This window comes from Mustela nivalis (assembly GCF_964662115.1).
Source record: "Mustela nivalis genome assembly, chromosome: 4".
In the NCBI taxonomy this organism is placed as follows: domain Eukaryota; kingdom Metazoa; phylum Chordata; class Mammalia; order Carnivora; family Mustelidae; genus Mustela; species Mustela nivalis.
Genome location: NC_139023.1, coordinates 152,060,484 through 152,087,536, shown reverse-complemented (window position 1 = coordinate 152,087,536; position 27,053 = coordinate 152,060,484). Strand labels below are relative to the sequence as shown.

The 27,053-nt window shown below is 42.9% G+C and overlaps 1 protein-coding gene across 3 annotated transcripts in view; it reads right to left on the bottom strand.

The window, feature by feature from the left end:
- Window positions 1–26,429, bottom strand: part of FDFT1 (farnesyl-diphosphate farnesyltransferase 1) — a 33,602-nt gene extending 7,173 nt beyond the window's left edge. Inside the window, exons 1-7 of one of the 3 annotated variants that reach the window (XM_082726917.1) lie at window positions 26,134–26,429; window positions 16,440–16,537; window positions 15,320–15,503; window positions 11,894–12,022; window positions 9,033–9,224; window positions 4,311–4,487; window positions 3,390–3,542 (exon numbers count right to left, since the gene is read on the bottom strand). In XM_082726917.1, coding sequence (XP_082583043.1) covers window positions 3,390–3,542; window positions 4,311–4,487; window positions 9,033–9,224; window positions 11,894–12,022; window positions 15,320–15,503; window positions 16,440–16,537; window positions 26,134–26,232 — 1,032 coding nt within the window. In that variant the 5' untranslated portion in view covers window positions 26,233–26,429. Of the gene's footprint in view, window positions 1–3,389; window positions 3,543–4,310; window positions 4,488–9,032; window positions 9,225–11,893; window positions 12,023–15,319; window positions 15,504–16,439; window positions 16,871–26,133 lie in introns of those variants that run through there. The other 2 variants (XM_082726918.1, XM_082726916.1) reach the window with 2 other exon arrangements.
- Window positions 26,430–27,053: the final 624 nt, after the last annotated feature.

The window sequence follows — 27,053 nt, the reverse complement described above, 5'->3', positions numbered from 1 at the left end:
TAAGTCAGGACTGACAAGTGTGTAGTGGAGAAAGAAGCCTGGCCATTGAAGAGAATACCAGAAAGCTTTTGTGCAGTGAGAAAAAATGCAAACAAAGACAGAACTCCAGGAAATACCAGTATAATAAGAAGCCAGAAAGGCAAAGGAGTCGACAGACAGGTAAGATGTTAAACTGGGGGCCAGAGTCACAGAAGCCCAAAGAGGAAAGAGCTTTTAAGGTAAGAAAGATCCACAGGGTCAAAACAGTGGGACCGGGGAGAATGTTTTCAAAATTAGTCATTAGAAGGTCATCACATCACTTTAGTAAGAAAAGTCTCATGACAAGGTAGGAAAAAAAGCCAGCGAGCATGAGGTGGGTTAAAAAAAAAAAAATGGGAATAAATAACATGAAGTACATGTATCTTTTGAGAAGCTTAACTGTGAGGGAGAGTGGGAAGGGGAGTAGGTAGAGAGGAGCAAAGTCAAGTCAGAGCCATGACCTGTTCCCTTTTGGAAGCAGAGTGGCCTGAGTGCACGTAACAACTAGAGGAGTGATTGGGGTGGGGGGCTTTGGATAATGAGGTGGTGGATCTAGGGGTGACAGAGGGGAGCAGGAGGGCTAAGGCTCACCCAGGAGAGGTGGACACAGGACACAGAGGAGTGGAGGGGGTTCATGCCACACAACACACAATCTCGCACCTCCTCCCACGGTGAAAGCAGCTGAGGAGGAGGACGGGGAGTACAATAGTGCATCTCAGACTTTCGGTTCACAGGTGATCACCTGGAGAGCTTGGTAAAGGCAGGGCAATGCTCTAGACGAACCACAGCACAGGGTGAGTCGGGAAGCAGTGCCAGCTTGAAAAAGATCGCCCTCGCCAAGGAGTAAGCATTGGCAGAGAAAGAAGTAATAGTTTCTGGCTCTTTGCCTCAGCATTTGTTTCTGTCCCAAAATAGCTGGCGGAGCTTCTCGCCAGCTGACAGGTAATCAGAGTGGTTTGAAGCTGTGGCTGCTCCAGAGGACCCACGACATGAGGAGCAGAGCCCACCTACTCTGCAACGGTCGGCTGTCCCTCTGACTATTCCTTTAAACACTAGAGCTGCGTGAGGAAAGCCTTCAAGTCCCCTGCAAGGACATTCTGGTTACCACCTGTTAGGCCCAGAAATCTGACAGAATAAATGTGTCTGCCTGTCTTCCTGCGAAGGACAGACTTGATCAGTGTTAGTATCTGGACAGCAGCAAAAAGCCAGGCAGCTGGGACGCCTGGGTAGCTCAATCATTCAAGTGTCTGCCTTCAGCTCAGGTCCTGATCCGGGGGCCCTGGGATGGAGTCCCATATTGCACTCCCTGCTAGACAGGGAGTCTGCTTCTCCCTCTGCCCTTCCCCCTCACTCATGTGCACTATCTTTTTCTCTCTCAACATAAACAAAATCCTAAAAAAAAAAAAAAAAAAAAAAAAAGCTAGACAACTTGTGGACTTGATAGAAAAAGTTAACTTGAAATTTCATTCATGCTGACATCAAAACCATTACTACATTTTATTCCTTCTGACTCAGAAGTCTTCAGAGATTTTTCTTAGTCAAATCAACTCAAGCGTTGTTAATGTGTCCCCCAAATTACACTGAGTTTCACTGGAGTAGCTTTAAACAACTGACTCCCTGAATTGGGGGTCTGCAAATTTTCTTAAAGGAGCCAGGAGCTATTTTCAGCTGTGTGGACCACCCTCTGTTGCAGCCTCTGGACTCAAATAAATCTTCTCTGAACTACATATAAAAGGTTTCTCATTTATATAAAATGAAGGAAAAGTAACTACTATGGTACTATTCATTCTCGAAAGCGTAACCCAAACCCCTTAGGATTGTGGCTTACAGCACAGGCTCGGAAGTCAGCCAGATCCAGGCCCAAATTATGGCTCCAGCCTCAGGTTTCCTTGATATTAATAGTACCCACCTAGTCAGTTGCTATGCCAGGCGCGCAGCAAGCTCAGAGGAAGTGCTGGCGATACGGTCAACAAGACTGTCCCCAAGTCTCATTAGTAGCAATTTTTTTGATCAATGGCTAAACATTGTACCTAGTCACTAAAAGAATTTTAGGATTTTTTTTTAATGTGGTCTTCTGTCTTCTTCTTCTTTTTTTTTTTTTTTTTTTAAGATTTTATTGATTTATTTGAGAGAGAGATGGTGGAGGAGCAAAGGAAGTGGGAGAAGCAGACTCCCCACTGAGCAGGCAGCCCAACTCAGAGCTCGATCCCAAGACCCCGGGATCATGATCTGAGCCAAAGGGAGATGATTAATCGACTAAGCCACCCAGGGTCCCTGCTCTTATGTCTTCTATTGGTGTCTTTGGTAGAAATGCAGAGGTCCAAATCTTGTCAGATAGAAGACAGGGAGGAACTCCAAGGAGAATGTGCACTATACAACAGAAATCCAAGGGAATCACTGTTTTTGCAGAATTCTGTTTAGGGGAGACCACTATTACACATCACATCCCTGTAAAGATGTAACCAGAGGACAGGAAGGAGGGAGAAAATTATTGGCAGCAGTAGTTCTCTCTGGGAGAGAGGAAGGAGGAAGGTCTTTCATGTTTCATGTATTTCCAGAGCAGTTCGATCTTTAGTAAGAACCCAAGATCTCAGGGCCTCCACTCACCAGAAGCTAGTGGCTACCCCCCTCACCAGTGTGACCATCACAAAAAAATGTCTTCAGACATTGCAAAATGTCCCCTGGGGTGGGGGAGGGGGCGGGCGCAAAAGCCCTTTCAGTTAAAAACCACTGCTCTAGGGCCTAGTGATTAGTTTTACCCTCTAAGAAAAAGTTTTTAGAACCTAGTCATGTATTATATCCTCCACAGCAGGAGATCTGACTTGAACAAGTGTGTTTTGTCCTATAGGTGGTTTTGGCATTTGAAATGAGATCCGCATTAGAAAACTGACAAATCACTGCCACTTGATGATTCTCCTTTGCTGCATTTCCCTACTGTGGTTTCTCAGTTGAGGCCTATCACGTAACGGAAAGTATTGGATTGGGTGTCAGGCAACCTGGCCTGGGGCTGGAGATGCACTTGGTCAGATCCTGCATCAGCATGCACAAGCCTCAGCTTCACTCAGCACACCCATGAAGCCTGGTTCACCTCAAATCTGATCCCCTCCTCAAAAAATCCGATCCTCCGTAGGGGCTCCACCCTAAAGCCTTGCTCCATTTATAGCTTCCCAGCAGGGGGCCGTGCAGCTCCAATCAATCAGCAACCTGGGCACACACTTCCTAATAAAGGACACCAACTCCTGTCTCTTTATACCATAACACCGTGAGCTGTTACAATCATCTAGTAGCCAAATATGAACTCTTGAAAGAGTGACAGTATTTAAATCTTAAGAAGAGACACAAATTTTCCAGGTCATTAAGTAAGAACCCACCTCTTCCATGTACTGGTAGATTATAGCCTTGACCGCTGGCATATTGGTGGCGTCCATCATTAGAGTTACTGCCTGCCCTTTTCGGATCTTCACTACGCCTTTGAACACCTGCTGATTGTTGTAACAGGCAGCCAGAGTGGCAATGGCCATCACCTACAGACATGAGGAGGGAGAGAAAAGAAGAGAAAAAAACAAAAAAAAGATCAAACCAAGTTTCCAAATCAGTTAAATCCCATGAGTTTCATGTATTTGAGTTAAAAACTAAAATAATTGGCAAAGGCATTTAAAAAAGCCTAAGTGGGGCGCCTGGGTGGCTCAGTGGGTTAAAGCCTCTGCCTCAGCTCAGATCATGATCTCGGGGACCTGGGATTGAGCCCCTCATAGGGCTCTCTGCTCAGCAGGGAGCCTGCTTCCCCTCCCTTCTCTGTCTGCCTCTCTGCCGACTTGTGATCTCTGTCTGTCAAATAAATAAATAAAACTCTTTTTAAAAAAATTAAAAAAATAAAAAAGCCTAAGTACCAGAGGACTGAGGGGCTAGGTCCATAGGATCAGGTTCTGTTATCCCATGTCTGGGAAAAGGACAGCAGAAACAAGGCCCTTAAGTAAGACTCTGTAATGATAAACCTTCACCTATATTCTACCCAGCATTCCCCCTAAACCTAAGCCAAAGCCTTAGATTTAATTGTGAGGCTAAGGATCTAAGGAGGCTGACCTGGGTGTGGTGGTTGTGGGGCAGAGGGGAGGTGCCTGCCTTCCCACCCAGCAAAAGAAAACAGACTGGAGTCATCTTTTTAAAAGGAACCATATTCCTGAATACAGCAAACCAAAATAGTAAATGCATTCTGTCCACCCCCATCAGCACCACCATGCCAGTCCTTTTAGCTTCCGCCTCTCATACACAAGAATAGCTCCCTTACCTACCTGTGGAATAGCACAGAAGTTAAACACACTTTGGTTTCTAAGTCTTGAAAGATAAGTGATGACATGTGGGATGTGGTGAAGTGCGTTGGTTATAAGTTCGTTCAGGCACTGCACAGCCGAGTCAATGTTCTGTGGCTTAGCAAAATCGCCCAACTTCTTAACATACTTGCCCCAAACCTTAAAAAGTAAGTTAGCACGGGCATAAGTGAAGAACATACAAGCAACCGGAAAGAATCTTCGTCAATAAGAACTATCTTATCAATAAGAATTATCTTATTAATAAGATCTACAGTGAAGTTTTTCTTAGCTGCATGCTCCTCTTTCACCAAGATCAAGTCCATTTCAAGCTCCACAAAGTGGCTACTTGTGATGACCAGTCAGGGTCTGATCACAACCTAGAAGTCAGTTAAGTATTTGGGAAACTGTCCCTTAGGGACAGTTGGTACATCATGTACTAAGCAATACTTTGATGACTTCAAATAAAGAGGACTCCTGTTGTTCCAGAAGGCATTAGTCTCCTTACAAAATCAGCTACAAGAGTACTGTGCAAGCTAAATGTTAAATATTCTGAAGATGGTCAGGACTCAAAGTAATGAATGATTAACATGACGTTCCCAATTCTGATAAGAATGCTGCCGAACAAGTGTCTTGGGGGAGAATGAGCTGAGTCTACACAATGAGAACATTACCTCCCTGGATCTTAGTAACTCAAAAGTGAAATAACATCTTCAACTCCAACAGTGTGATTGATTTATCAATTTTTAATGATATTTTTAAAGGAGTCTCTGAAGCTAGAAAAAAACTAATTTCATTTTTGATCACTCTTAAGTTTCCCAAAGAATAATGGCTATTGTCACTTTACACTGTCCCCCAATAAATGACTGGCCACTACCACTACCATTTTTACAAAATCCAAAATTCCTGCTAAAAAATACAGAAAGGGTGACAGAATTTAGGATATCACCTTTTGGCATCTCCAGTGATAAGGGATCTAAGCAGTAATCACCAAGGAAAAGAAAAAGAACCCATAAATTACAAGGAAAAGAAAATTAAGTTACCCTTAGAATTTTAACAGTCTGTAAAGCAGAAGAAAATGGGATACTCAAAAATGTGAGCTAAAAATTATTTATCTAGAAAAACTAACTTTCAAATATCAAAGTCACAAATTACCAATATGTATAAACGTGAGAAATTATTATTCTCATGGGCCTTTCCAATCGATAAGTGTGTGAGCTCCAGACAACCAAAATGACTACAGACATCAATAAAAGCTCACCTTAATTTAAGGTGAGCTTAAACTAAGACTAAGGAAGGGGGAAAGGAAGATAGTACAGTATCAGTGGCCATCTAATCTGACAACTCAGAAATAAATACAATCATAAAAAATTGGAAATTAGTATAGCATACGCAAAAATAGTTTTCAATTATTTTCAAGAATCATTTTGGTGGTAGGTGCATTTTTATCTCTACTGAGAGACTGCAGGATCTTTAATGCAGGGGGAGAAAAGCAAATGAGTAATCATGGCATATACTAATTCTAGCATCTCTGATTTCCCTGAGAATTATGAATCTCGATGAGAAAGAAATGAAGTAGAAATGTAATACAGAGGAGGTGGTTATGTAACAATCCCTGAACTGGAAAATTAACATGAACTTAGAAGGTATTTGAGCTTTAAAACTACACACACACACACACACACACAGACTGTCCCAAGAGCAGTGACTGTGCCTAGTGTCCAAGTACAGTGCTGGGTACTATTTCCCATTAGCCCAGGTGTCTTACCTGGGGTTCCTAAGAGCTGGAGGAGTCCAGTACTCAAGCAAGAAATGTACAAAATGAGCTTAGAACATCTGTACATACCAAACGGCAAGGAAGCTATCAAAGTAATAAGAGTCCCCTCGTGAGGACTCAGGAGCCAACCTGAACCTGTTCCTGACCAAAGGAGGAAAATTTTGAGCTTTAATAGTGAGAATAATTACAACAGATTAAACCTAATCAGTGATTTTTTAAGATTTTATTTACTTACTTGTCAGACAGAAAAAGGAGAAAGCGCACAAGCAGGGTGAGTAGCAGATGAGGGAGAAGCAGCCTCCCTGCAGAGCAAGGAGCCCAATGTGGGACTTGATCCCCAATAAATGAACAGAACTAGACATGAAGCCTAAGGACTGCTAACATCAAAGTGGGCAAAGATCAGCCGTTGTGTGCCTCTCGATAAGAGAGCACCCCATCCTTCAGGAGGCAGACGCTCATTTCTCTTTAGATTTAAACACATTTGCTGTGTTTCAACCCACTGTAGTCTTCATTCTTTTCGATATTCAAATTGTTCCATATGTGGTCAGTAAAGGCACCTTTAAATTGGACCCTATACCTTTTTACCCTATACTTTGTACTTTGATAGCCGCCTTACTTCCTGGCACGACAGTGTATTCTCAGTTCCTACTCCCCTATTCTGTGTGGTGGAAAACAGTAGTAAAAGACCAAACTGGAACACCAGCGGTACTCATTATTACTGGTTTGTTTCTACACCTCTTTGTAGAGAGAGCGAGACATTTTTTTTTTTTTAATAGAGAATCTGTATCAGGAATTCATGCTGACATTTTCAAGTCAGTTTAGGATTATGGGAATTTTGCTTAACTTTATTAATAGTTCTATATTTGTACCTTTTATTTTAGACTGAACATCTTGGTTCCCAGACTGATAAGAACACAACTGCCTATTTGCTGTATGTTGCAGTGTTTCTGTAACAGTTTCAGTATTTCAATATTATTCCCAGTATAATTACGTACATATTTGATTACGTTCAGTATGTTTACGGTGCTGTGCACCTTACTTTTTTTCACTTAATAATATAACCTGGAGATTACTCCATAGTAGTACAGTTATTTCTGTGCTCCACCAAGGGAATAGACCATAGTTCGTTCAGTCCGGTATAGACATCTCAGTTGTTTATAAACTTTACCTATTAGAAACAAAGCTGCACGACTAAGCCCCCATATTATTCACTTGCCAAGCTGCCAGCGCTCAGGGCTGTTTACACCAGGATACACTCTCCCCAGCCACAGAGTGCCTGCGTCCCCAGTTTTTCTTAGTGAATACCAACCTTAATGACTTTTTGCCAGTCCGGCGCTGGATAGTCTCTCAGGGTTCTTCTCTCTTTTTTGGTTAAGCTATTTGGACTGACATTTAGAAGCACCCTGGCCAAGGTTTATCTCACTTTATTCATACCACTACCCTGTGGTCTAACAGCTATTCAATATTACAGAAGAGGATGTAAACGGTGTGCAGACCTGTAGAGCTAGTGCACATGACCCATCCTGAGGGGACGTGCCTGGGTGACAGGCAGTGTGATGACAAGGGACAAGCCCCGGCTGGGACCCAGAGACTCAAGTGGCCCTTCCAGGTGGCCCCTGACTCACTGCGGGTCCTCACACAAACCCCTTCCCTTCGCTGAGCCGTGGCATCCCAGAAGGGTGGTCTAGAGCTCTTTGGCAACCCTGCCCACACAGGAGTCACCTGGGAAACTTGGCAAACTAGGATGTCTCAGTCCAGGGTCGTTTTAACGTGAATTTTTCTTATTAGGTGTGGGACTGATCATCTTTTCAGCTATTTAAGGATCTTTCTTTCAAAAAAAAAAAAAAAATTTGTTCTTTCTGTGAATAACCTGTTATCTCTTTGCCCAGTTTTCTATAAAGTAGCTGGTCTTAACTTTTAGCAGTTTTTATATTAGGAATAGCAGTCCCGTATTTGCTATATGAGTTGCAAATATTTTCCTTACTTTGTTACCTGCCTTTTTTTCACTTTAAAATCATTTGGTTGGGGTGCCTGGTGGCTCAGTCAGTTAAGTGACTGACTTCAGCTCAGGCCATGCACGATCTCAGGGTCCTGGGATGGAGGCGCTCCCTGCTCAGTGGGGAGTCTGCTTCTCCCTCTGCCTCTGCCTCTTCCCCTGTTCACGTTCTGTCTCTCAAATAAATAAAATATTTAAATAATAAAAAAATTAAAAGCGCTTGCTTTTAGGAAATCATTTTACGGAAAGCAATAGACAAATACTGGAGTAAAATCAGGACATAGTCCTAATACTTTCTAGCTGTCCTTCTGAATAAAGCCAACATCCATGGCTTTCCTTGACTACTTGCTTTTTTAAAATTAAGTCAAAGATCAACTCTTCTCTTATAATGAACATTCAGTAGTTTTTGCCTCTCCCTCTCTATGGTCTTCTCCCTTCTTGCCACAGAATCCTTTTTTGACAGGGGTTAAGGGTGGGGTAGAATCCACTCTGTGTGTTGGGAAGATATAACCCAGGTCTGGCCAGAGTACTCAGCCCTCTGCTTACATGATAACTGATTATGGGCTGGGCACAGGATCCATGTCTCATCAACTGGGCCTTCCTAAGAACTTCTTTATTAAGTTAGTAGATTGTGAGTCATGAGTTGTTATAACCACCACTTGGAGAAAGCCTATTCAAGAGATAGAAAGAACAAGGATAGAGCCTCTGTGTGAGCGTCTGTGTGTGTGTGTGTGCATTACTATACATAGTCTGAACCCCGGGATTTAGCCAGTCTACTCTGAAGCAAACTAAATCCTAACCTGTTTCATATATTCTCTTACATTGTCTAAGGTAGTTTGTTCACATTTCTGTCATTTACAACTGAAAGATTTGTTTTGTTTTGTTCTCAGAAAGTACTTAAAATTATTTTTCTCAAATTTCCTACATCTGTTACCTCTTGAGGCCAAAACTCTCTTCCTTCTCGATGGTCTTCCAGATAATCACGAATGATGTTTGTTTTCTGCAGAAACAGGCCCATAGAATTGGCACATTCTGTGTCTTCACCAACTAAGGGGTCTTCTAACTCTGAGGCTGAGAACAGACGGGAAAGGCCAATTCCCACCAGCCCGGCGACATAGTGACAGTACTGTAAGAAACAATGAAGTACTTACTATAATGGAAACATCCGAGATAATTGCCTATAAAAAAGATCTCAAAAGCCAAAAAAAACAAAATCCCAAAACAGGTTCCAAACAGAATGTACAAGATCTGATTTTGATTAAAAAACACAAATATGCACTATGTACATGTGAGGAATAAAAAACACGTGCACAAAAGATTTAACCAAAGTGACCTCTGATCTCTGGCTGGTGTGATGGTTTTATTTTTTCACCTGCTTTTCCGTATTTCTATTGTGGACATGCATTACTCCTAGAATAAAAAGGTCACTGAAAAAATAAACTAGTACAGTAAGCTTTTTGGTATCTAAAATTGAGGGTGAAGGCAATGAGGGAATAAGGAATATTCTAATAGAAAGTAGAATAGTAAGTGGAGCTTAGTCTTGAGGACACTTCAAGATCTTGCCGTGTCTCAAAATCTTCATTACATAGAAGGACAAAGTACCACAGCTCTGTTCTTGCCACATTTCAAAGCACTCTGCATATTCACTCCTCACAAACACCTTTATGAGGCATGTATTATTACTACCACCATTTTACAGATGTGCAAACTGGGGCAGACAGAGTTTGGTCAATTAATTACCCAAGATCACTCATCTGGAAGTTAGAGGCGAGGGACTCAAAGCCAGGTGGTCTGGTTTACAAGGCAGGTTCTAACAACTTTACTGAAACTGCCTTTTCTCCAAAGAAATCTTGGCGTCATTCTTGATTGTCAAAGAAGTTCCTTCCTGTAGAAGTAGTTTGTCAAAGCTCTCCTCTCTTAAAAAGAGTATTCCAAGACAACTTAATGCAATACTCCTATGAAATGAATTTCCATTATACACTGTAAGAGGTGGAGAGCAGTTAAAGAAGGTACACTCTGGGGTGAACAACAGCAAGGGTAAACATTCAGCAAAGACCCAAGGAGGACCTCTGGATGAAAGAAATGCGCAAAGCCAGACTAATCAAAAGGCACAATGAAATGGCAAAGAGAAAGCACTCAAAATGTGGTCTAAGAATGGAAGACTCTGGAAAGAGTAAAGATAGGCTAAAATAGAGAAATGAGCTGTGGACAGCTAAAAGAAACTTAAAAAGAATTACTAGAAATTTAAAAACATCAGTTTGTCCTTGCACTGCCCTAGGAAAAGAAGATTTTAAGATAACAGTTCTTTGGATAGAAATATTCCTAGACTGGAAGTAGTTTTCTTCCTCCAAAGTTGAAGGCGGGGAGAATCACTCAAAGTACTGAATTTCATCTAATCAGAAATTATACTCAACAAACTACCACTGGGTCTCCTGAATAGGTCTGCAGAGCGGAAAAGGGAGTCACCACGCAGCTAATCAGTGCTGATTCCTGGCCCGGAGGAGTTTCAGCTTTAACTTTAATTTCATAAATGGGTATTCCAGCAGCAGCATCACTCATGCTAACTTGGAGAGTATAACCCAGCAGATGCAAAGATGTTGCCAGCAAGTTTTGAGGACTGAAGGATTAAGAGGCCAGACTTTGAACCTATATTCAGTATGCATGTAGTCACCTCTCTTCTGAGATACTAACTTAAACACTATTAAAGATACAAAATACACACATAGTTCAGATGTTTAAAATGTGTTTGCTTCCACTGGGGAGATGAACAAGTCTCACAAACATCATTCCTACGGAAAATGGGCAACATCCTTCCTTCCTATCCAGTATTTTGATGCTTAGTTTAGTCCCCATGGTCAATTAGGTCACTTTGTCTAGACAGGCACTTTCTCCCTGTCCCCTAACTCCTACCCTGGCCATATCCTATGCAGCTGCTGCTCAGGAGTAAACTCAGGCCAAATAAAAGTCATCATAATTTTATCTGCCACATCATCTGCTCTCATTGCCCTTTCCAGCTACCCTGCCTCCCAAGGAAGACCACCTCACCCATGAGGGGTCTCCCATTGCTAATCCCCACACATATTCATTACTAACGGCCATATGAACTGGGGGAGGGAGGCTGAGAAACTTGGAACTTCTCCCATTGTGTTAGTTCTGTAAGGAGATGACGGGAAAGAAGAAGTACGGTATTGGAGAGTTACTCCTCAGCACAACACACCCACGATCCTAAGTCAGTACCTCTGGATGGATACTCAAAAAGTTGGAAAGGAAACACACATATAATTTAACAGTTTAAGTGGTACCTACTTCTCCTCAACAAATGGGGTCAGGCTGGCACAGAGTTTAAAAGTCATCTTGTGCTAAGATGGAATTGGAAACTGATTCAGATGCTAAGGTGTGTCCACATACACACATACTCAGTGATGGAAGAAAGCAAATAACCAAAACCACATTTTTGAAGATTTGAAAACCTCGGCTATCTCTATATTACATTAATTTTAAGAAATCTAAAATTTCACAGCAAGTCAGTTAATGTTTGTATCTCTGGGACAGGTTATATTTATTTCGGCCTAACTTAATGGCAAACTCCCTAGGGCATGGATTATTTCAAGTATTCAACTCTAAGCCCCTTTATTTAAAGTGTTTATGATGAGACATTCAAGCTACACAGGTGGGCTGTAAAACCAGAAAACGTGGAACTGGTATGACAACTTTCTTCCTCACTCTGAACTTCATAGCACATGCTGCCAGCTCTGTTCTATGCGCCACACACCAACACAGCTTGCAAACACTGACCTTGTCCCACTCTTGTTCAGAGGTTACGTGTTTATCCAAAAACTCCGCCATCCCAAATCCCATTTTCTGGCAAATGTCAACAATCACTGTTTGATATTTCTCAGCCAAATTTCTAAACTCAAGGGAGATCTGGAAATGGAAATCACAAAAAAAAAAAAAAAGAAAGAAAATATGAAATATGTATTTACACTGGGAACATGGTACGTACAAATCGTAAGATAAAATAACAGTAGAACTCATTAAGACTCCCAGATGATTCATCTATAAACCTAACACCTAGGTCATGCTAGTTTTCTACATATTGCATAATAAGCTCAGAAATGTTATAACTGTTAAAATAGAAGAGTCTAAAAACTGCTAAAATTTCTAAAGAAAATCAAAGTCTCACTCTACACTCATCTTTCCAATAGATAATAAATGAGGTGTTTCAACATAAAGTGGACATAAACATAAGAATTTTAGGGAGAATGCCCCATTTTAGACAAACCTCATGATAGGGAAGACTCATTCCTTCAAACATGCACCAAGCACTTCCTATGTAACAAGCTTTGTTCTAGGCACTGGGGATACACAGCCTGGAAAGGAACAGAAACTTGAACTTGGTACAGTTTACATTCTACGGAGGAGATGAGCCACTATTTTTATCATCAATTTCCAAATTTCTATCAGGAAGTTATAGTGTCTCCCCTACTATAAGGCTAAATGTTAAAATTACATTACCATAAAATACAAACTTTGAATGAATATTTCATTAACTAATTCATAGCTCAATAAATATATGTTATTACCACTATTAGCATTTAAAAATAACCCTATGCTATTCTTTAAGTTGTGTTTGGGGTAGGTCTCAAAGACTACTAGTTTCCACTAGTACCAAGCGAAAAAGATAAGCTCTAATCCATAATATACAGTGAAAGTTCTAGAAAACCTGGCTTCAAATGATACTAACTAATGACCACAAAGCATAAAACACCAGGTTCAATCTTAATGCACACACACTGGGGAGAGGCTCACTTGGTGAGAAAACTCTGTCTAGGCTTATGCCTAAAGTCTGTGGGACCTGGGACAAGAGCACAAAAGGAGGCGCACACACCATCCTGGCTCAAAATCTTGAAATTATCAGTCACACTAGTAATCTGTTAAACAGTATGTGTTATTCTCTTGCTTTTACAAAGACCTTCACCACAACCTGAAGGACTCAGGTGTGAGTTTAAATCTCCCTCAGGGCTCTGTTCCAAAAAGCAAGAGCAGAGACTGGCGATCCCCAGCTTCTGGTCTGCAGCCTGGCCCTCCCACTCCCAACTCTGTCTAGCACCCAGAAGACCTAGGGGCAGGGTCACTGGTGCACGGTTCACCCTGGAGAAGACAGGCCTGTGGAAACAGACTGCAAACCCAGAAAGCAGGCTCAGCTGAGGGCAAGGAATTCCACACACCTGGAATATAATCTAGAAGGCGAGCTGCATAAGATCTGGGTAGGCACACTCCCATGGCACTGGGGAACCCTCACCCCTTTGAGTGGGGCCCTCTAAAAGTGAGGAGCCGGGAAGTGCAGGCCCTTCTTCCCTCGGTCTAAGAGCAGTACTGTGTGAGTGAGGCCAAGTTAACTGTTCTGCCCTAGGACCTCGCCCGAAACTGATGGTGCGCGTAACCCAAAGACACTGCTTTATCCTTCAAATTTTGCATCTTGTCTCAAGGAGATGCTGGGATAGATCAGCAGGTGTGCAAAGCTTTCCCACTGAAAATAAGACACTACGATTTTCCATATATTCATATCTCAATAGGAATGACAAGCTGAAAGGACCTCTGATTTTGAAGTTCCATCCTCACCAACACATAGCTTCGTATATTTCACATTCTTAAGGATATAAAAGGTCAACACCAGCAAAATGGTGATGCCTGGCCTGTGCACTCTGCTCCCTTCTATTCTGGCAGAGCAAGTTTCCACTCTGCAGGGGAGGCTCTGTTCTCTCACCCTACTACCCAACATAGGAAATGATCAATTTAATGTTGAAATTTGCTTGAACAAACTGTTGTTTTCTCATTGGAATGCAATATTTATAAAGACCACTTTGGTTTTCTAAGCATATTGAAATATTATCTAAACATTTACTTGCCATATCCCCCCAAATTATTCTGACATTCACACGTTTTCATATTCTTTCATTTTTGCCGAGTAGATAGGGCTGCCTTGGTTTTTCAAATACCTATGACATTTATCCCACAACTAGAAACTATTTGTTATGAATCTACTCAATTCGAAAATAGTGTCAAAGGTTTTTTGTTTTTCTTTCTTTCTTTCTTTCTTTCTTTTTTTTGGAGTCTCTAGCTAGAATATAACTTTTTTAAGTAAGAATACACATCATGACACCTGGATGGCTCAGTCAGTTATGCATCGGTCTTCAGCTCAGGTCGTGAGAGGTGTTCTAGGAGAGCCAAATCACTGGTACCTTCTCTAGGTGAGTGCTCTCATTCCCCACCTAATTATTCTTCACAGGTTCTTTTTTCCTTTTTCTTGTTTTTTATTGTATTGTACTGTAAAAGCTCCATGTAATTACTTCTCACAGATTTCTTTTCTTTGGGTTTGAACTTTATTGTATTTTATTTTTGTCTCTGACACCAAAAACATGCTCTCAGTAATCTGAAATAGCCCTTGCTCCAAAGAAGTCTCTCAAACACTCTTTTGTATGGGGTGGATTACAGCCCTCCCCTCTCAAGAATATAGATCTATTTCAGTAGCAACAGCCACATGAGGGCAATTCTTCCTCCCAAATTCTGACAACTGTGTACAAAAGGAAGGGCTTCTTTGGTCTGTTAGAGAACATGAGACTTCACTAAATCAACCTTTCATTTATTTGATATGAAAGAACCACTTATTTAGGGGCACCTGGGTGGCTCAGTGGATTAAGCCACTGCCTTCGGCTCAGGTCATGATCTCAGGGTCCTGGGATCGAACCTCTTTTCAGGCTCTCTGCTCAGTAGGGAACCTGCTTCCCCCTTTCTCTCTGCCTGCCTCTCTGCTTACTTGTGATCTCTGTCAAATAAATAAATAAAATCTTAAAAGAAAAAAAGAAAAGAAAGAAATATATCTTTCCAAAAGAAGAAACACTGGACTTCTAGGCAACATACTGGTAACAGTAATAGTACCTGTCTTGACTCTTTTCAAACCTCTCAACAATACTACGAAGTGGGTACTATTATCACTATAGATGGAGAACTGAGGTTTACACAGGCCGCATCACTCCAAACCAGTTAATAAGGGGAAGGGGTGGGATTCCAACCCAGGCAGCGTAGCTTCAGATTCTTACCCATCACATTAGATTACACTGCCCTGATTTTACAGTTCTCTATAGGGATGAGGGCTGGCTGACGAATACATCATCAGTTATACACACAACCATAGGCAGAAGAGATATGTAATTCCGCTACCGTTGGGAAGTCCTCTAGCACTTGTCGATCCTTCTCCTTGCTCTCCATATACCGCCAGTCTGGTTCATAGAGGTAAGAGTGAAAATTGTGTAGCAGTGGAACTTTTTTTTCTATACTGATGGTCATGTCATCTTCCAGAGTGTCCAGGGCTCGGAGGACCAGATAAAATATGCATACCGCATGGCTGTGAAAATGGAGAAACTATTAATATAACAGGACAAACATTCCAAGATATTTATTTCAAAATAACGTGTCATTATGCAAACCCTACTAGGACCCCACCTCTAAAGAACTATGAAAGGATAGCCAAAGCTTTTTGTATACGAGACATCTTAGTTTTCCTTTCTTAAGTGGGAGCAACGGACTTCAGTGGTTTATTTATAAAAAACAAAACAAAAACCCTGCCAGCTGGATGTCACAACTACTCTCAGAATGAGTTACATTTAACAAACGTAGAACAACTGTACAAAGATCAACAGGCCAACTTTTTACATGGAACTAGTATTTTTGAGGATAAAAATAAAGTCAAAAAACACAGTAACTTCTCAGTATAATTACTATCATACACAAAGGCAACTGGTCCAGGTTCACGCAGGCAATCTGCCCAGAAGCAACTTGGGCTGGTTTAGTCATAGGAGTCCTAAATTTGAGTACCAGGTGGGGTATAGAGATTACTTGAATAAAACTTTAAAAAACAAAAAAAGCAACTCTATTAGAATTAGCCCCATATACTAGAATTGCAAAGTAGCATAGTGAAGCCAAGAAAAATTCATGACCTACTCAGAGAACTCAGAGTTCAGCTGCCAGGACTAAAAAAGAGTCAATAAACACCACCATCCCCCACCCCCCCTTCCCCCATGCTTCCCTGAAAGAGCTGGGCCCACAGGGACACTATTAGACGGCGAAGTGCCTGGAAGGGCATTCTAGAGTAAATACATGGGTGTTCCGACCACGTTTCCTTCACTCTGGTGGGGCACGCTCTAGATGAGCCACAAGCGGACACTACAACGCTAGGAGCTGTCAGAAAGTAGCCTTGAGTGGCTCAACGTCCGGGACTAGCTCAAGGTCCCCAGGAAAAGCTCTCCTCCCCCACGTGAAAAGGAGCTGTCTGGCCACTCACCGCATTTCCCCATCCAGCGCCTCAATGACAGCTGCAAAACTGCGACTGGTCTGATTGAGATACTTGTAGCAAGTTTTCAAGCTGCTGCTCAGCGAGTCCTGGGGACAGACAAGACACACTGAAGTGGGAGATGCAGAGGAGCAGGAGTGGGACTGCGGCCGGCGGCAGGCTGCCGGTGGGGTGCGCAGCCAGCCGCAGACGCCCTCCCCCCGCGGCCAGTCCTTGGAGGGCCAGGCGGCGGAAGACAAGGCGCAGCCCCGCGGCGGGGAGCCGGCGCCCGCGCCTGTGCCCCGGGGTGCCGCGGCCGGACTCAGCACAAAGGTCCGCTTGAACAGGGACATGGCCTTGGTGCCGCAGGCTACCACGGCCATGGGAATCGTGGGGCCCGAGCAGAGTTTTTCCTCCATAGACCCGAGCGGGGCTGGGAGGCACCCTGTGGGGCGGGGCAGGCTTTCCCTCCACCCCACCAGGCATGTGGCTGGCTGGCCCCGCCCCCCCCCCGGGGCCGAGGTCAACCCCGCCCCCCTGCCCCCCTCCTCCCCGCTTGCCATCCCTTCACCACCTGTGCCTTCCTCCAAGTCTTCCCCTTGTCCCCGGACCCCATGGGCAGCTGCCAAAGCCCAGTCGACTGAGAAGCTGGCTCTTCCTCCTGGTGCCAGAATCTTTCCTTCACCAAACTGGAGTCGGTGAGTCACTCTTGTACTTACTTGTGTCTACCCCTGCATGGCTCAATTTTAGCAAGAATCCTGCTACTGATCACCCCGACCGACTGGCAGGGTTCCTCAGTCCCCATCATCTTATCACCCTGGTCTGCCTCTGGCAAGAATCCCACTAGGTTAGGTCGTGTGGTGAGAACGTCCCTCACCCAACATGTTCCATCTTCATCTTTTCCATCCACCGACCCCTCCACTCTGCTCCTTGGCTAGAAATTCCCACTTTTCCGTGTTGTATTCAGAATTGAGCCCAGTTTTTTCTTTCTTTCTTTCTTTTTTTAAGATTTATTTATTTATTTATTTATTTATTTATTTATTTGACGGAGATCACAAGTAGGCAGAGAGAGAGGAGGAAACGGGATCCTGCCGAACAAAGAGCCAGATGCTGGCTCAATCCCAAGACCCCAGGATCATGACCTGAGCTTGGAAGTCAGAGGCTTTAACCCATTGAGCCACCCAGGTGCCCAGAACTGAGCCCAGTTCTATACTGAGGTCTCTTTTCTATACTGAGTCATTGCAATGACTATTCTGAAGAAACTGTTTTTACTGCTTTAACTACAGTCCACCTCCGGCTTCTTTTTTTTTTTTTTTTTTCCTCACTTCTTCATGAATAAATGAAAAATATACCTAATGGCATATCCACTGGTGGGAAATACTGGAAAGATATTACTTTTAAGATTTCTGATCCTCTTTCTCTTTCAAATTAGTAAGCTGTAATGAGCTGCTTCCTGAACTTTTACTCTTCCCTAAGGAAAACAAGAATCGTTTTTTGTTTTTTTAAGATTTATTTATTTATTTATTTGACAGATCACAAGTAGGCAGAGAGGCAGGCAGAGATAAAGAAGCAGGCTCCTTGCTGAGCAGAGAGCCCAATGTGGGGCTGGATCCCAGGACCCCGAGACCATGACCTGAGCCAAAGGCAGAGGCTTTAACCCACTGAGCCACCCAGGCGCCCCCAACAAGAATCATTTTTTCCAGGAAAAAAAAAAAGCCATAGCTTCAAAGCAAGCATAGCTGAAAGAACTGCTGTGTATTTTATACAGACTTTAATTTTAGAGCTGTTTTAGGTTCAGAGGAAAACTGAGTGCAAAGTACAGAGTTCTCATGTATCCCACCAACCCCTGCCCCCCCCCATCTTTTTAAGAAAAAGAAAACATTTGAAATACCTAACAGGGGAGTGGTTAAAAATATACCTAATGGCATATCCACTGGTGGGAAATACTGCAGTCACTTTGGAATGTTAACAGTGAATCCTGAACCCTAGTGGGCCCATGTTCTTTTTTATGTGTATTATTTCCTCAATTTCCTATCATGAATGCGTATCATATTAACAAGAATAAAGCTTAAAAAAATTACATAATCATGAGAATTTCATTTTCTTGCCATGTTCAATAAAACATGATTAATAAAAATTAGTGTTTACTGGGCACCATACTAATAAAATCATTTCATGCAGTGTCTGGCATACAAATATACTCAGTGAAGGTTTGATGAATAAATGAATATGTTCAGAGTATTTATGTATTTATTTTTAAAAGATTCTCTTTATTTATTTGACAGAGAGAGGGTGCACAAGTAGGGGGAATGGCTGAGGGAGAGGGAGAAACAGACTCCCACTGAGCCGGGAGCCTCCGTGTGGGCCTAGGATCATGACCTGAGCCCAAGGCAGGCTTTAACCAACCGACTGACGGAGCCACCCAGGCGCCCCACCCCCACTGAGGGTGTTTAAAAACCATTCACCAACTCCTTCCCTCTCAAGTATTGAGAGGCCAGGCTTCAGGCTTTGCAGTCAAGTCAAAGAAACAGAATTAACAGCTACTACTGAGCTCTATGGCAGCTCTTCACAGAAACTGTTGTTACCAGGCCACAATGATTCCTTTCACTGCACTGCCAAATGTTTTAATCCTCAACTACAACTTACGGTTTAGGAGCTGACATCTAACCATGAGCTCCTATAAAAGCTGGACAGGTTTTTGAAGAGCAACAACCTTAAAGAATACTACCCTTCCTTGTCAACACACCTCTCCCACTCTTAAAGTGAGCAAGGTCAATAAACCCCTTCCCAGTCTCCTTCCCTCACCATTCTTCTTTCTGTCACCTATTTGCCTCAGTTCCTCACTCCATAACAATAATTTCCTCAAATTACCAAGAAGATATAGGAAGCTATAACTATTAAGCATTGGAGAACTAGACTCCCTATGAAAATTTCCACTGCTTGATTCCCATGGGCTGGCAGGGAGGAGAGGGTGGAAAAAAGACTAGAGCTAACAGCTGCCTGTCTCTAGAGCCTCCTGATGTTTTCTACTGCTGTCTGACATCAAGTATGCTCCCAAGAACTCTCAAGTGAGAGAAAAACAGGGATGAAAGGCATTTGGAGGAAGAGTGTGCAGTGGCTAGAAGTGTGAGACCGAACTCCCAGGACTGGGACTCCCAGGAAAAGTCCACAGGTGAACAGCTATCGACCATTTCCACAGCTCTCCTTCAGACTTGAATGCAGATTCCTCAGAATGGGGAGAAACCCCACAATTTAACCAAATTTATATAAAATTAATAACTACCATTTACTGGGCAGCTACCGCATGCCAAGCACAATACAAATATTACTTTTTATCCTTACAAAATCCTTTAAGGAATATATTACAGACCTATATCCACTTTCATTCAAACTTCATGGCCAGATGTACAGCCGAATTCAGAATTTTTAGTGCTTCAGAAAATAGGCAATAAGATGCATATACAGCCCCAATTGCTATAGAGTAATATCCCATAATTAATTGTTAATATTTCTTCAGCAAAACACTCATATTTATACTAAGCCAGATTCACTTCAATTAGGGGTAGTTTTGCCGCCAAATGACTTTGAGCCAGATTTATGAAAACATTTCTCATCTTCAGACCATTTCTGAGTTGGAAAATCGTGGTTCAGGGACTGCGATCAGTATCTCTGTTTGAGATGAAGAAACTGTTACCTGGAGGTTAAGTTACCAAAAATTATTTAGCTAAGAGTCAGGATTTAGACTTAATAGAGGCCAGAAATGCACAATTACAAAACACCTGCTTTTTCCATGAGGTACTGTCTGGGTGATCACACCAGCATGCCCCTATTTATGGACAGGCTCCTAAAAACTCAGTAGAAATCAAGTTTACTGAACCCTGAATTCCTACAGCCAAATCCTTCTGTGAAAGAAATAGTCAGCCATCAATATCTGCTAAGTGCACATTTCCCCCCAGTCTCTTTGTTACAAAAGAGGGAAACTAAGGGGGCACCTGAGTGGCTCAACTGGTTTTAAGTCTCTGCCTTCAGCTCAGGTCATGATCCCAGGGTACTGGGATAGAGCCCTGCATGGAGCCTGGCATCAAGGTCCTTTCTCAAGGGGGAGTCTGCTTCTCCCTGTTTCCCCCCATTCCCCCTGCTCACTCTCTCAAGTAAGTAAAATATTGGGAGAGAGAGAAACTAAAATCATGTTAAGCAAAAGAAAATGTGTGAACCTATGTTCCCTCTATTCAACCATTTTCTTTTTTAATGGCTCTTAGGGTTTTTAGACTCAGAAAAACTGCGAGCAACAAAACAAATAATATTGTACTGTACTGTTCATCACATCTCAAAACTAGAAGAGTCTCACTTAAAAAAAATCAAGAGATTATAGTGTGCAAAGTCTTCAGTTTCTAGGGGTAACCAATGCTACCCTTTTCTCCAACAGTCTTATTTTATAGCGAGGAGAATGAGTCAGAGAAGTCAAGTCTCTGGACCCAAATGACAACCCTACAAACTGTGTATCCTGACTTTAGACACTCAGATCTTTGCCCTGCTGTTATTTTTCCTTGTAGTATTTACCTCCACCCGAAACACTATATACAGTAAACTCTTGAACAGTGTGGGAATAAGGGACATGGACCCCTGCACAGCCAAAAATCTGCATGTAACTTTTGACTCCCCCAAAACTTTACTACTTATAGCCTACTACGACCAAAAGCCTTACGGATAACATAAACAGTTGATTAACACACAGTTTTTTTGTATGTTATATAATGATGTATTCTTACAATAAAGCTTAAGAAAAGAGAAAATACATTTACAGTGCCGTACTGTACTTAGTGGGAAAAAATCCATGTATAAGTAAATCCACACAGTTCAAAGTCATGCTGTTCCAGGGTCAACTGTACTTGCCTTTTTTTTTTTTTTTTTTTTTGTCTTTCTTTAGAATATAAGAAAGGTTCATAAAAGTAAGGTCTTGCCCATCTTATTAACTCTTTTATCTCCGGCACCTAGGACAGTATCTGCCATGCATTTGGTGGTCATGTATTTGTTCAAGAAAGGAAAGAAGGAAGGAAGCTACCATACACCAGGTTGGGAAGGGAAGAAAGGAACTAGGAATTAAAGGGTATCTGCGATGTGCCAGGAGCACGTGTGATGGTGCTGGGATCTGATCAGTGATCTGGGGCCAGTCAAACCTGAGCTCTTCACTGCAGACAGCCTCCAAACAGGGAGCATGGAGGTTGTCAGACTAGCCTGGGTGGACATCCTAGAACCACTACCTGAACAAGTTATCTAATTATTTTATGCCACTGTTTGCTAATCTGTAAAAGAAGAGTAATAATAGTGCTTGTCAATTTAGGGTTGTTGTCAAGATTGACTAAGTGTGCCACAAAAGTTTGTGGCTCTTCCCATCAAGGGATGGGGTCTCTCTTCTCTCTCTCTCTGCCTCCCTACGTGTGGGTTCCCTTGTGCCTTTTTTTGTCCATTAAGACAGCAGCAAAGGTGACTCATGCAAAGGCTTGAAGACACCAGGGCTAGCCTGTGGATGATGAAACACAGAAACACCGGTCTCTCCTTGCCACTCCAACCTACAGTCTGCCAAATATCCAACTGTCCAGCCACAACCCAGCCAGCCTGCTGAGCAAGCCCAGAAGAAATCAACCAAACGGGTCCAGACCATAGAACTCCCCAGCTCTCCCAGAAAACTGTGAACTCAAGTTGTTGGAATTTTAAGTCACTGAATTGTTTTTTTAATTATGTAAAAATATGCAGAACATAAAATTTGCCACCTTAATCACTTTTAAGTGGGCAGTTCAACAGTGTTAAAGACTTTCACAATGTTATTAAACCCAATCTCCAGAATTAAGTCACTCAGTTTTGGTATGGTTTGTTATTCAATGAAAGTTAACTGGTAACACTGAAGATAAAAGACTTGAAGACCTTAGCATAGGGCCCGGCAAACATAAAAACTCAATAAATGCTATTATTATTAGGAAACTGTTATTATCATTATTAAATTTATTAGTCTCACAATATAATTTCTTCCTAATCCCACTCACTTGTCAAATTTGTGTTCCAAAAATTTTGCTTTCATCAAGTCACTGTTCTGCTCTTAACCCTTACCTGCTTCACTGATTAGACACCTCAGCTCTTGGTCTCCCACATGCCCTCAAAGAACTTCATACTTCTAAGCTTGTATTCTTCAATTTCAGGTTGCTTTTCTCTTCACTTCATACATGCGCAGTCATGCTCAGTCCTCTATGACTTGCTCAGGGCATGCCCAGTCCTCTATAACTTGGCCCACACTAGTTTTTTCAATGGAGGAGGCTCCCCAACTAAATTAAATCTAATAACTTACAAAGCCCTTTTCCTGTGTTTTCTAAAATCGTTTCACTTAGAGACATTTCTCATTTCACTAAAATTTTCTGAAATCCAAGTGTACTTAAGATTACTTGGCACTGGAGTGCCTGTGTGGCTCAGTGGGTTAAGCCTCTGCCTTCCGCTCTGGTCATGGTCTCAGGGTCCTGGGACTGAGACCCGAATCAGGCTCTCTGCTCAGCAGGGAGCCTACTCCGCTTCCCCCCCCACCCCCCACCTTCTACCTAATTGTGCAGGCACACGCATGCGCGCGCTCTCTCTCGCTCTCTGCCAAATAAATAAATAAATAAAGATTACTGCTTAGGTTATCTGACCTTTGGACACCGATTCTCCACAGGACTGTGAATATATTCAGAGTGGCCATTTTCTACTCTGTGTCCCTCACATGGAAGTGTTGTCAATTTTTAGCTGATTCTGGACAATCCTCTACTCAATGGGTCTCCTCTGCTTAATCATTTACCAACCTGGCATCTCTCCTTTTAACGTCTATTGGTCAAAGTTGAACAGTACTCATTTAGTGTGGTCTGGTCCATCACCTGAATGACAAGCAGCGTGATGGAGGTAAGAAAGACAGTGAGCTCCGGAGTGAGACAGCCAGGCTCAAAGACAGGCTCTGTCCCAGGATAACTGGACCTCAGGCAGTTAATTAGCCACCTTATGCCTCTGTTCTAATCTACAAAATGCTAAAAATTATAGTACCTTCCTTATAAGGTTACTGGGAAGTTTAAATAATAGAAGCAAGGAGGTATGTAAAATAGTGCTTGGCACATAGATAAGAGCTCAATAAATGTTAGCCATTATTGTGATGCCCTTTATCTAAAAGGTAAAAGATCTAGGTTTTAAGAGTCTCTCCGCAGGGTGTCAGAATGGAAGAAATCATCCTGAACAAGTGCAATTAGGGATCTGACTGACTACAATTCTAAGTCCATAGCATGACAAGGCTACCTCAAAAAGACAAGGAACACTGATGTAGTGGGGGGGGGGGGGGGAGGACTTTATTTGTACATGGCCATTTTATTTCTTAAGAAAAAACAAAAGATGAAGCAAATATAGCAAACATTATACATCTTGGAAACAGACACAAATTGGTTAGAGTATTTTCATTATTTTTCTATTTGCTTGAAATATTTTATAATTAAAATATACTTTTCAAAGTGAAAGCAGTTTTACACAGCATCCGTAAGAAAGAAATTTTAAGTTCTGAAATGACCAGGTCACACTGAAAGAGTACCATTCAACTTCGAACAATAGACTTTAAAAGGAGACGCCAGGTTGGTAAATGATCTGGAAAGAGTAATAGATAATGATAACTAAAGGAAGAACATAGAACTTTTGGCTTGAATATCAGTATTCTCAGTGATAACGTGAGAGTTCTCTTAAAATATGGCAAGTGCTGTATTACACAACAAGGATTGGACTCTGGTTCCAGAGGGAGAACAGAGTGAAAAAAGGTCAGCTTACTGTAAGGTAACACTTCCTAAGATCCAAAACTGTCTGCGGATGGAGTGGGCAAGTCTCCAGAGGCAGTGAACTACCTGTCGCAGGAGGTGATCAGGAGACTGTACAAACTGGATTACAAAGCAGTGACTATTTTAGGTTAGAGGTCCCTGGAAGAATATGATGACAGTAGACACTGTTCTCTCCTCAAAACACACAAATGTGCAGGAACATAAAAACTTGCAAACAATCTCAAGAAAGCTCCAAAAACTCTTAGTAAAAATCTCTGATTAAATATCTATTGAGCAAGGCACAGGAACAATATTTAGTTGTAATTCCTTTAGGCATCCCCCAAAAGATGAATCCCCTATTCCAGCCAGCAGTGAGCTTTCCCTACTTGAAATTTCTTTATGGCATTTACTATATTCTGCCACAGTTATTTAAGTTTTACTTGTTTAAAAAGCTATGAGGGTAGCACATCCACCTTTTATTCATTAATTCACTAAAGGGACATTGAACAGGATTCCTACATCCAAATAGCTTAAAAATCCAGAATCAAATATAGAATCTTAAATCCATAAGGGATTTAGGGATCATAAAACCAAAACACAAATAACCACAATACAAGACTATGGGACTGTTACAAAGCAGTACTGGAGAAAATGGTGGAGGGTGTTTCACAGGTATCTTGTTATGGTGCCTACCTGAATTTTCTATTAACAATCATAATGTTTTATTGACTTCACAAGATGGTGAGCTCTTTGTAGGTCTTATTTGTCTATACATGCCATCCTGCCACAGTCCAACCAGCATAACATCTAGCACGGAACAGGTGTCCGAAAATCTCCACTGAATGAATAGAGGTGGCACTCACTGAAGCTAGACCTTGAAGATGAGAAGGATTCCAAGTTATGAGGGAAAGAGAAGAATTTTTTTCTGATGGGAAATTAAAGTGGTTTAATAAACAACACCAATTAAGAATATATGTAAACAAAGAATAGTCTTTGTGATGTTGCCATCAGAGAAAATAATTTAAAAGTTTTGATATAACCCACGAATTTGGCTAAATGTGTCTATTCATTCAAGAATCACTTCAGAATCATTTTCTTGTTGTAACAGATACCTCTGTAAGCATTCATTTAGCAAAGGGCACAAGAATGAGGCAGATGAAATGTAAGTAAATAAAACCAAGTCTGGCCTTCAAGCAACCAACAATGTTGCTAATCGACAGAATACAGGTAACTAATAAAATAATATAATAATAACTACTACAATAATAACTAAGAACTTGGAAGAGTAAATATGTGTTATTAAAAAAAAACGAAGACGCACTGAGAAACTGGATTGATCAGACTGCAGGACAGTGAGGCAAGCTTTTGGAAAACTGAAGGATGAGCAAGGAAGGTTTCATTCCCGAAAAGGTATTGGGGCAATATTTGCATAGTTCATACCCTTCATGATATGCTCTCACACGTCCTCTCCCACTTAATCTACCCATACGATCTCGATTTTGCAACCACCTATTAAGAAACTGATAAACATCAATGCTCAAAGACAGAAGGGCAGACGAAAAAATACCTGACAACCCATGTCTGGAAAGAACAGAAACATTTTAAACATCAAGACCATCACCTGAGGGAGGGCGAGGAAGGGAAGAGGCGGCCCGCCGAAGGGACGTCGGCCAGCTGGGCCGGATTTGGGGTAAGGGAAGCGGAACCAGGCCGGGCGGGTGGGGCCGCCAGAAGGGGTGGGTGTCTGCTACCCCTAGGGTAGGAGGGCGCCAGAGGCTTCCGGCACCCGCTCGCCGCGCCCCTCGCCCTCCATTGTGGGGCCTACCCGCCAGGCTCTACGCCCGGGGAACGCGCGCAGCCGCCCCGTCCCAGCCAGGATGCAAGGATGCTCTTCCCACCTGGTCCATCTTGGGTATCACCTTCCGCCGGCCCCCCATCTGGAACCGCAGGAGGTTGTAGAACTCCTCGGGGCGCCCCAAGCACTTCACGAACTCCATGCTGGTAGTAGGCTGCCGGCTGCCGGGGCTAGGTGCTCAATTCCCGTACACCCCTGGAGGACACCCGCAGGAACTCAGCGGATTAAACCCAGGAGGCGCGACGACTAGGGCGGAGCAGAGGCGGGCCCAGGCGGGCGCCACGCCCACTCCCCCGCCCACCTCAACGGGTCTCTGGCTCTCGCGCCACTTCTCGTGGGCTCACGGGGTGGGCTGACGGGCTCTGACTAGCTAGGACCGCTCGCACGAGGAAGACGCTGGCCAATCGGCGGCAGGATGAGGCTGGCGTGACGACCATACCCTGGACGCCCATTGGAGAAGAGAAAAGGACGGTAGAGCGGGATTGGTGCTTCTCCGGGGGCGGGCCTTTTCCTCCACTTCCCTATGTAGCAGTTGGAGCCCGAACCCAGACCCGACGTTCTAACGTTTCTGTGGTGGGTCCTGGCCCCGAGGTGCGTGGGCTTTTGGCGCGAGTTCGCGAGGATTTTGTCAGTAATCCCTTCACGTGTGTAGCGGTGTTTGTCCTGCGGCCAGATTAGCTCTTCAGAGACGCGCCCCTCCTGTACTGTCTGCGCGAGGCTGCGGACCCTTTAAAAGCCGGGAGGGCCCCGCCACCGAGTTGTCGGCGTTCACCACCGACAACGGGAGCCAAAGTCCTCCGCGCGGCTCTTACAGCCGCAGAGGACGGCGGGCACCTGGTGCAGCAGGAACACCCCTCCTTTCCCTGCTTCACAACCCTCAAGGCTTTTCCCTTCTCTCCGGGCGAAGTTACCTCGCCCCTCGAATTGAAGCTCTAGGACCTCTTTTCAATGTGTTGAACCCCA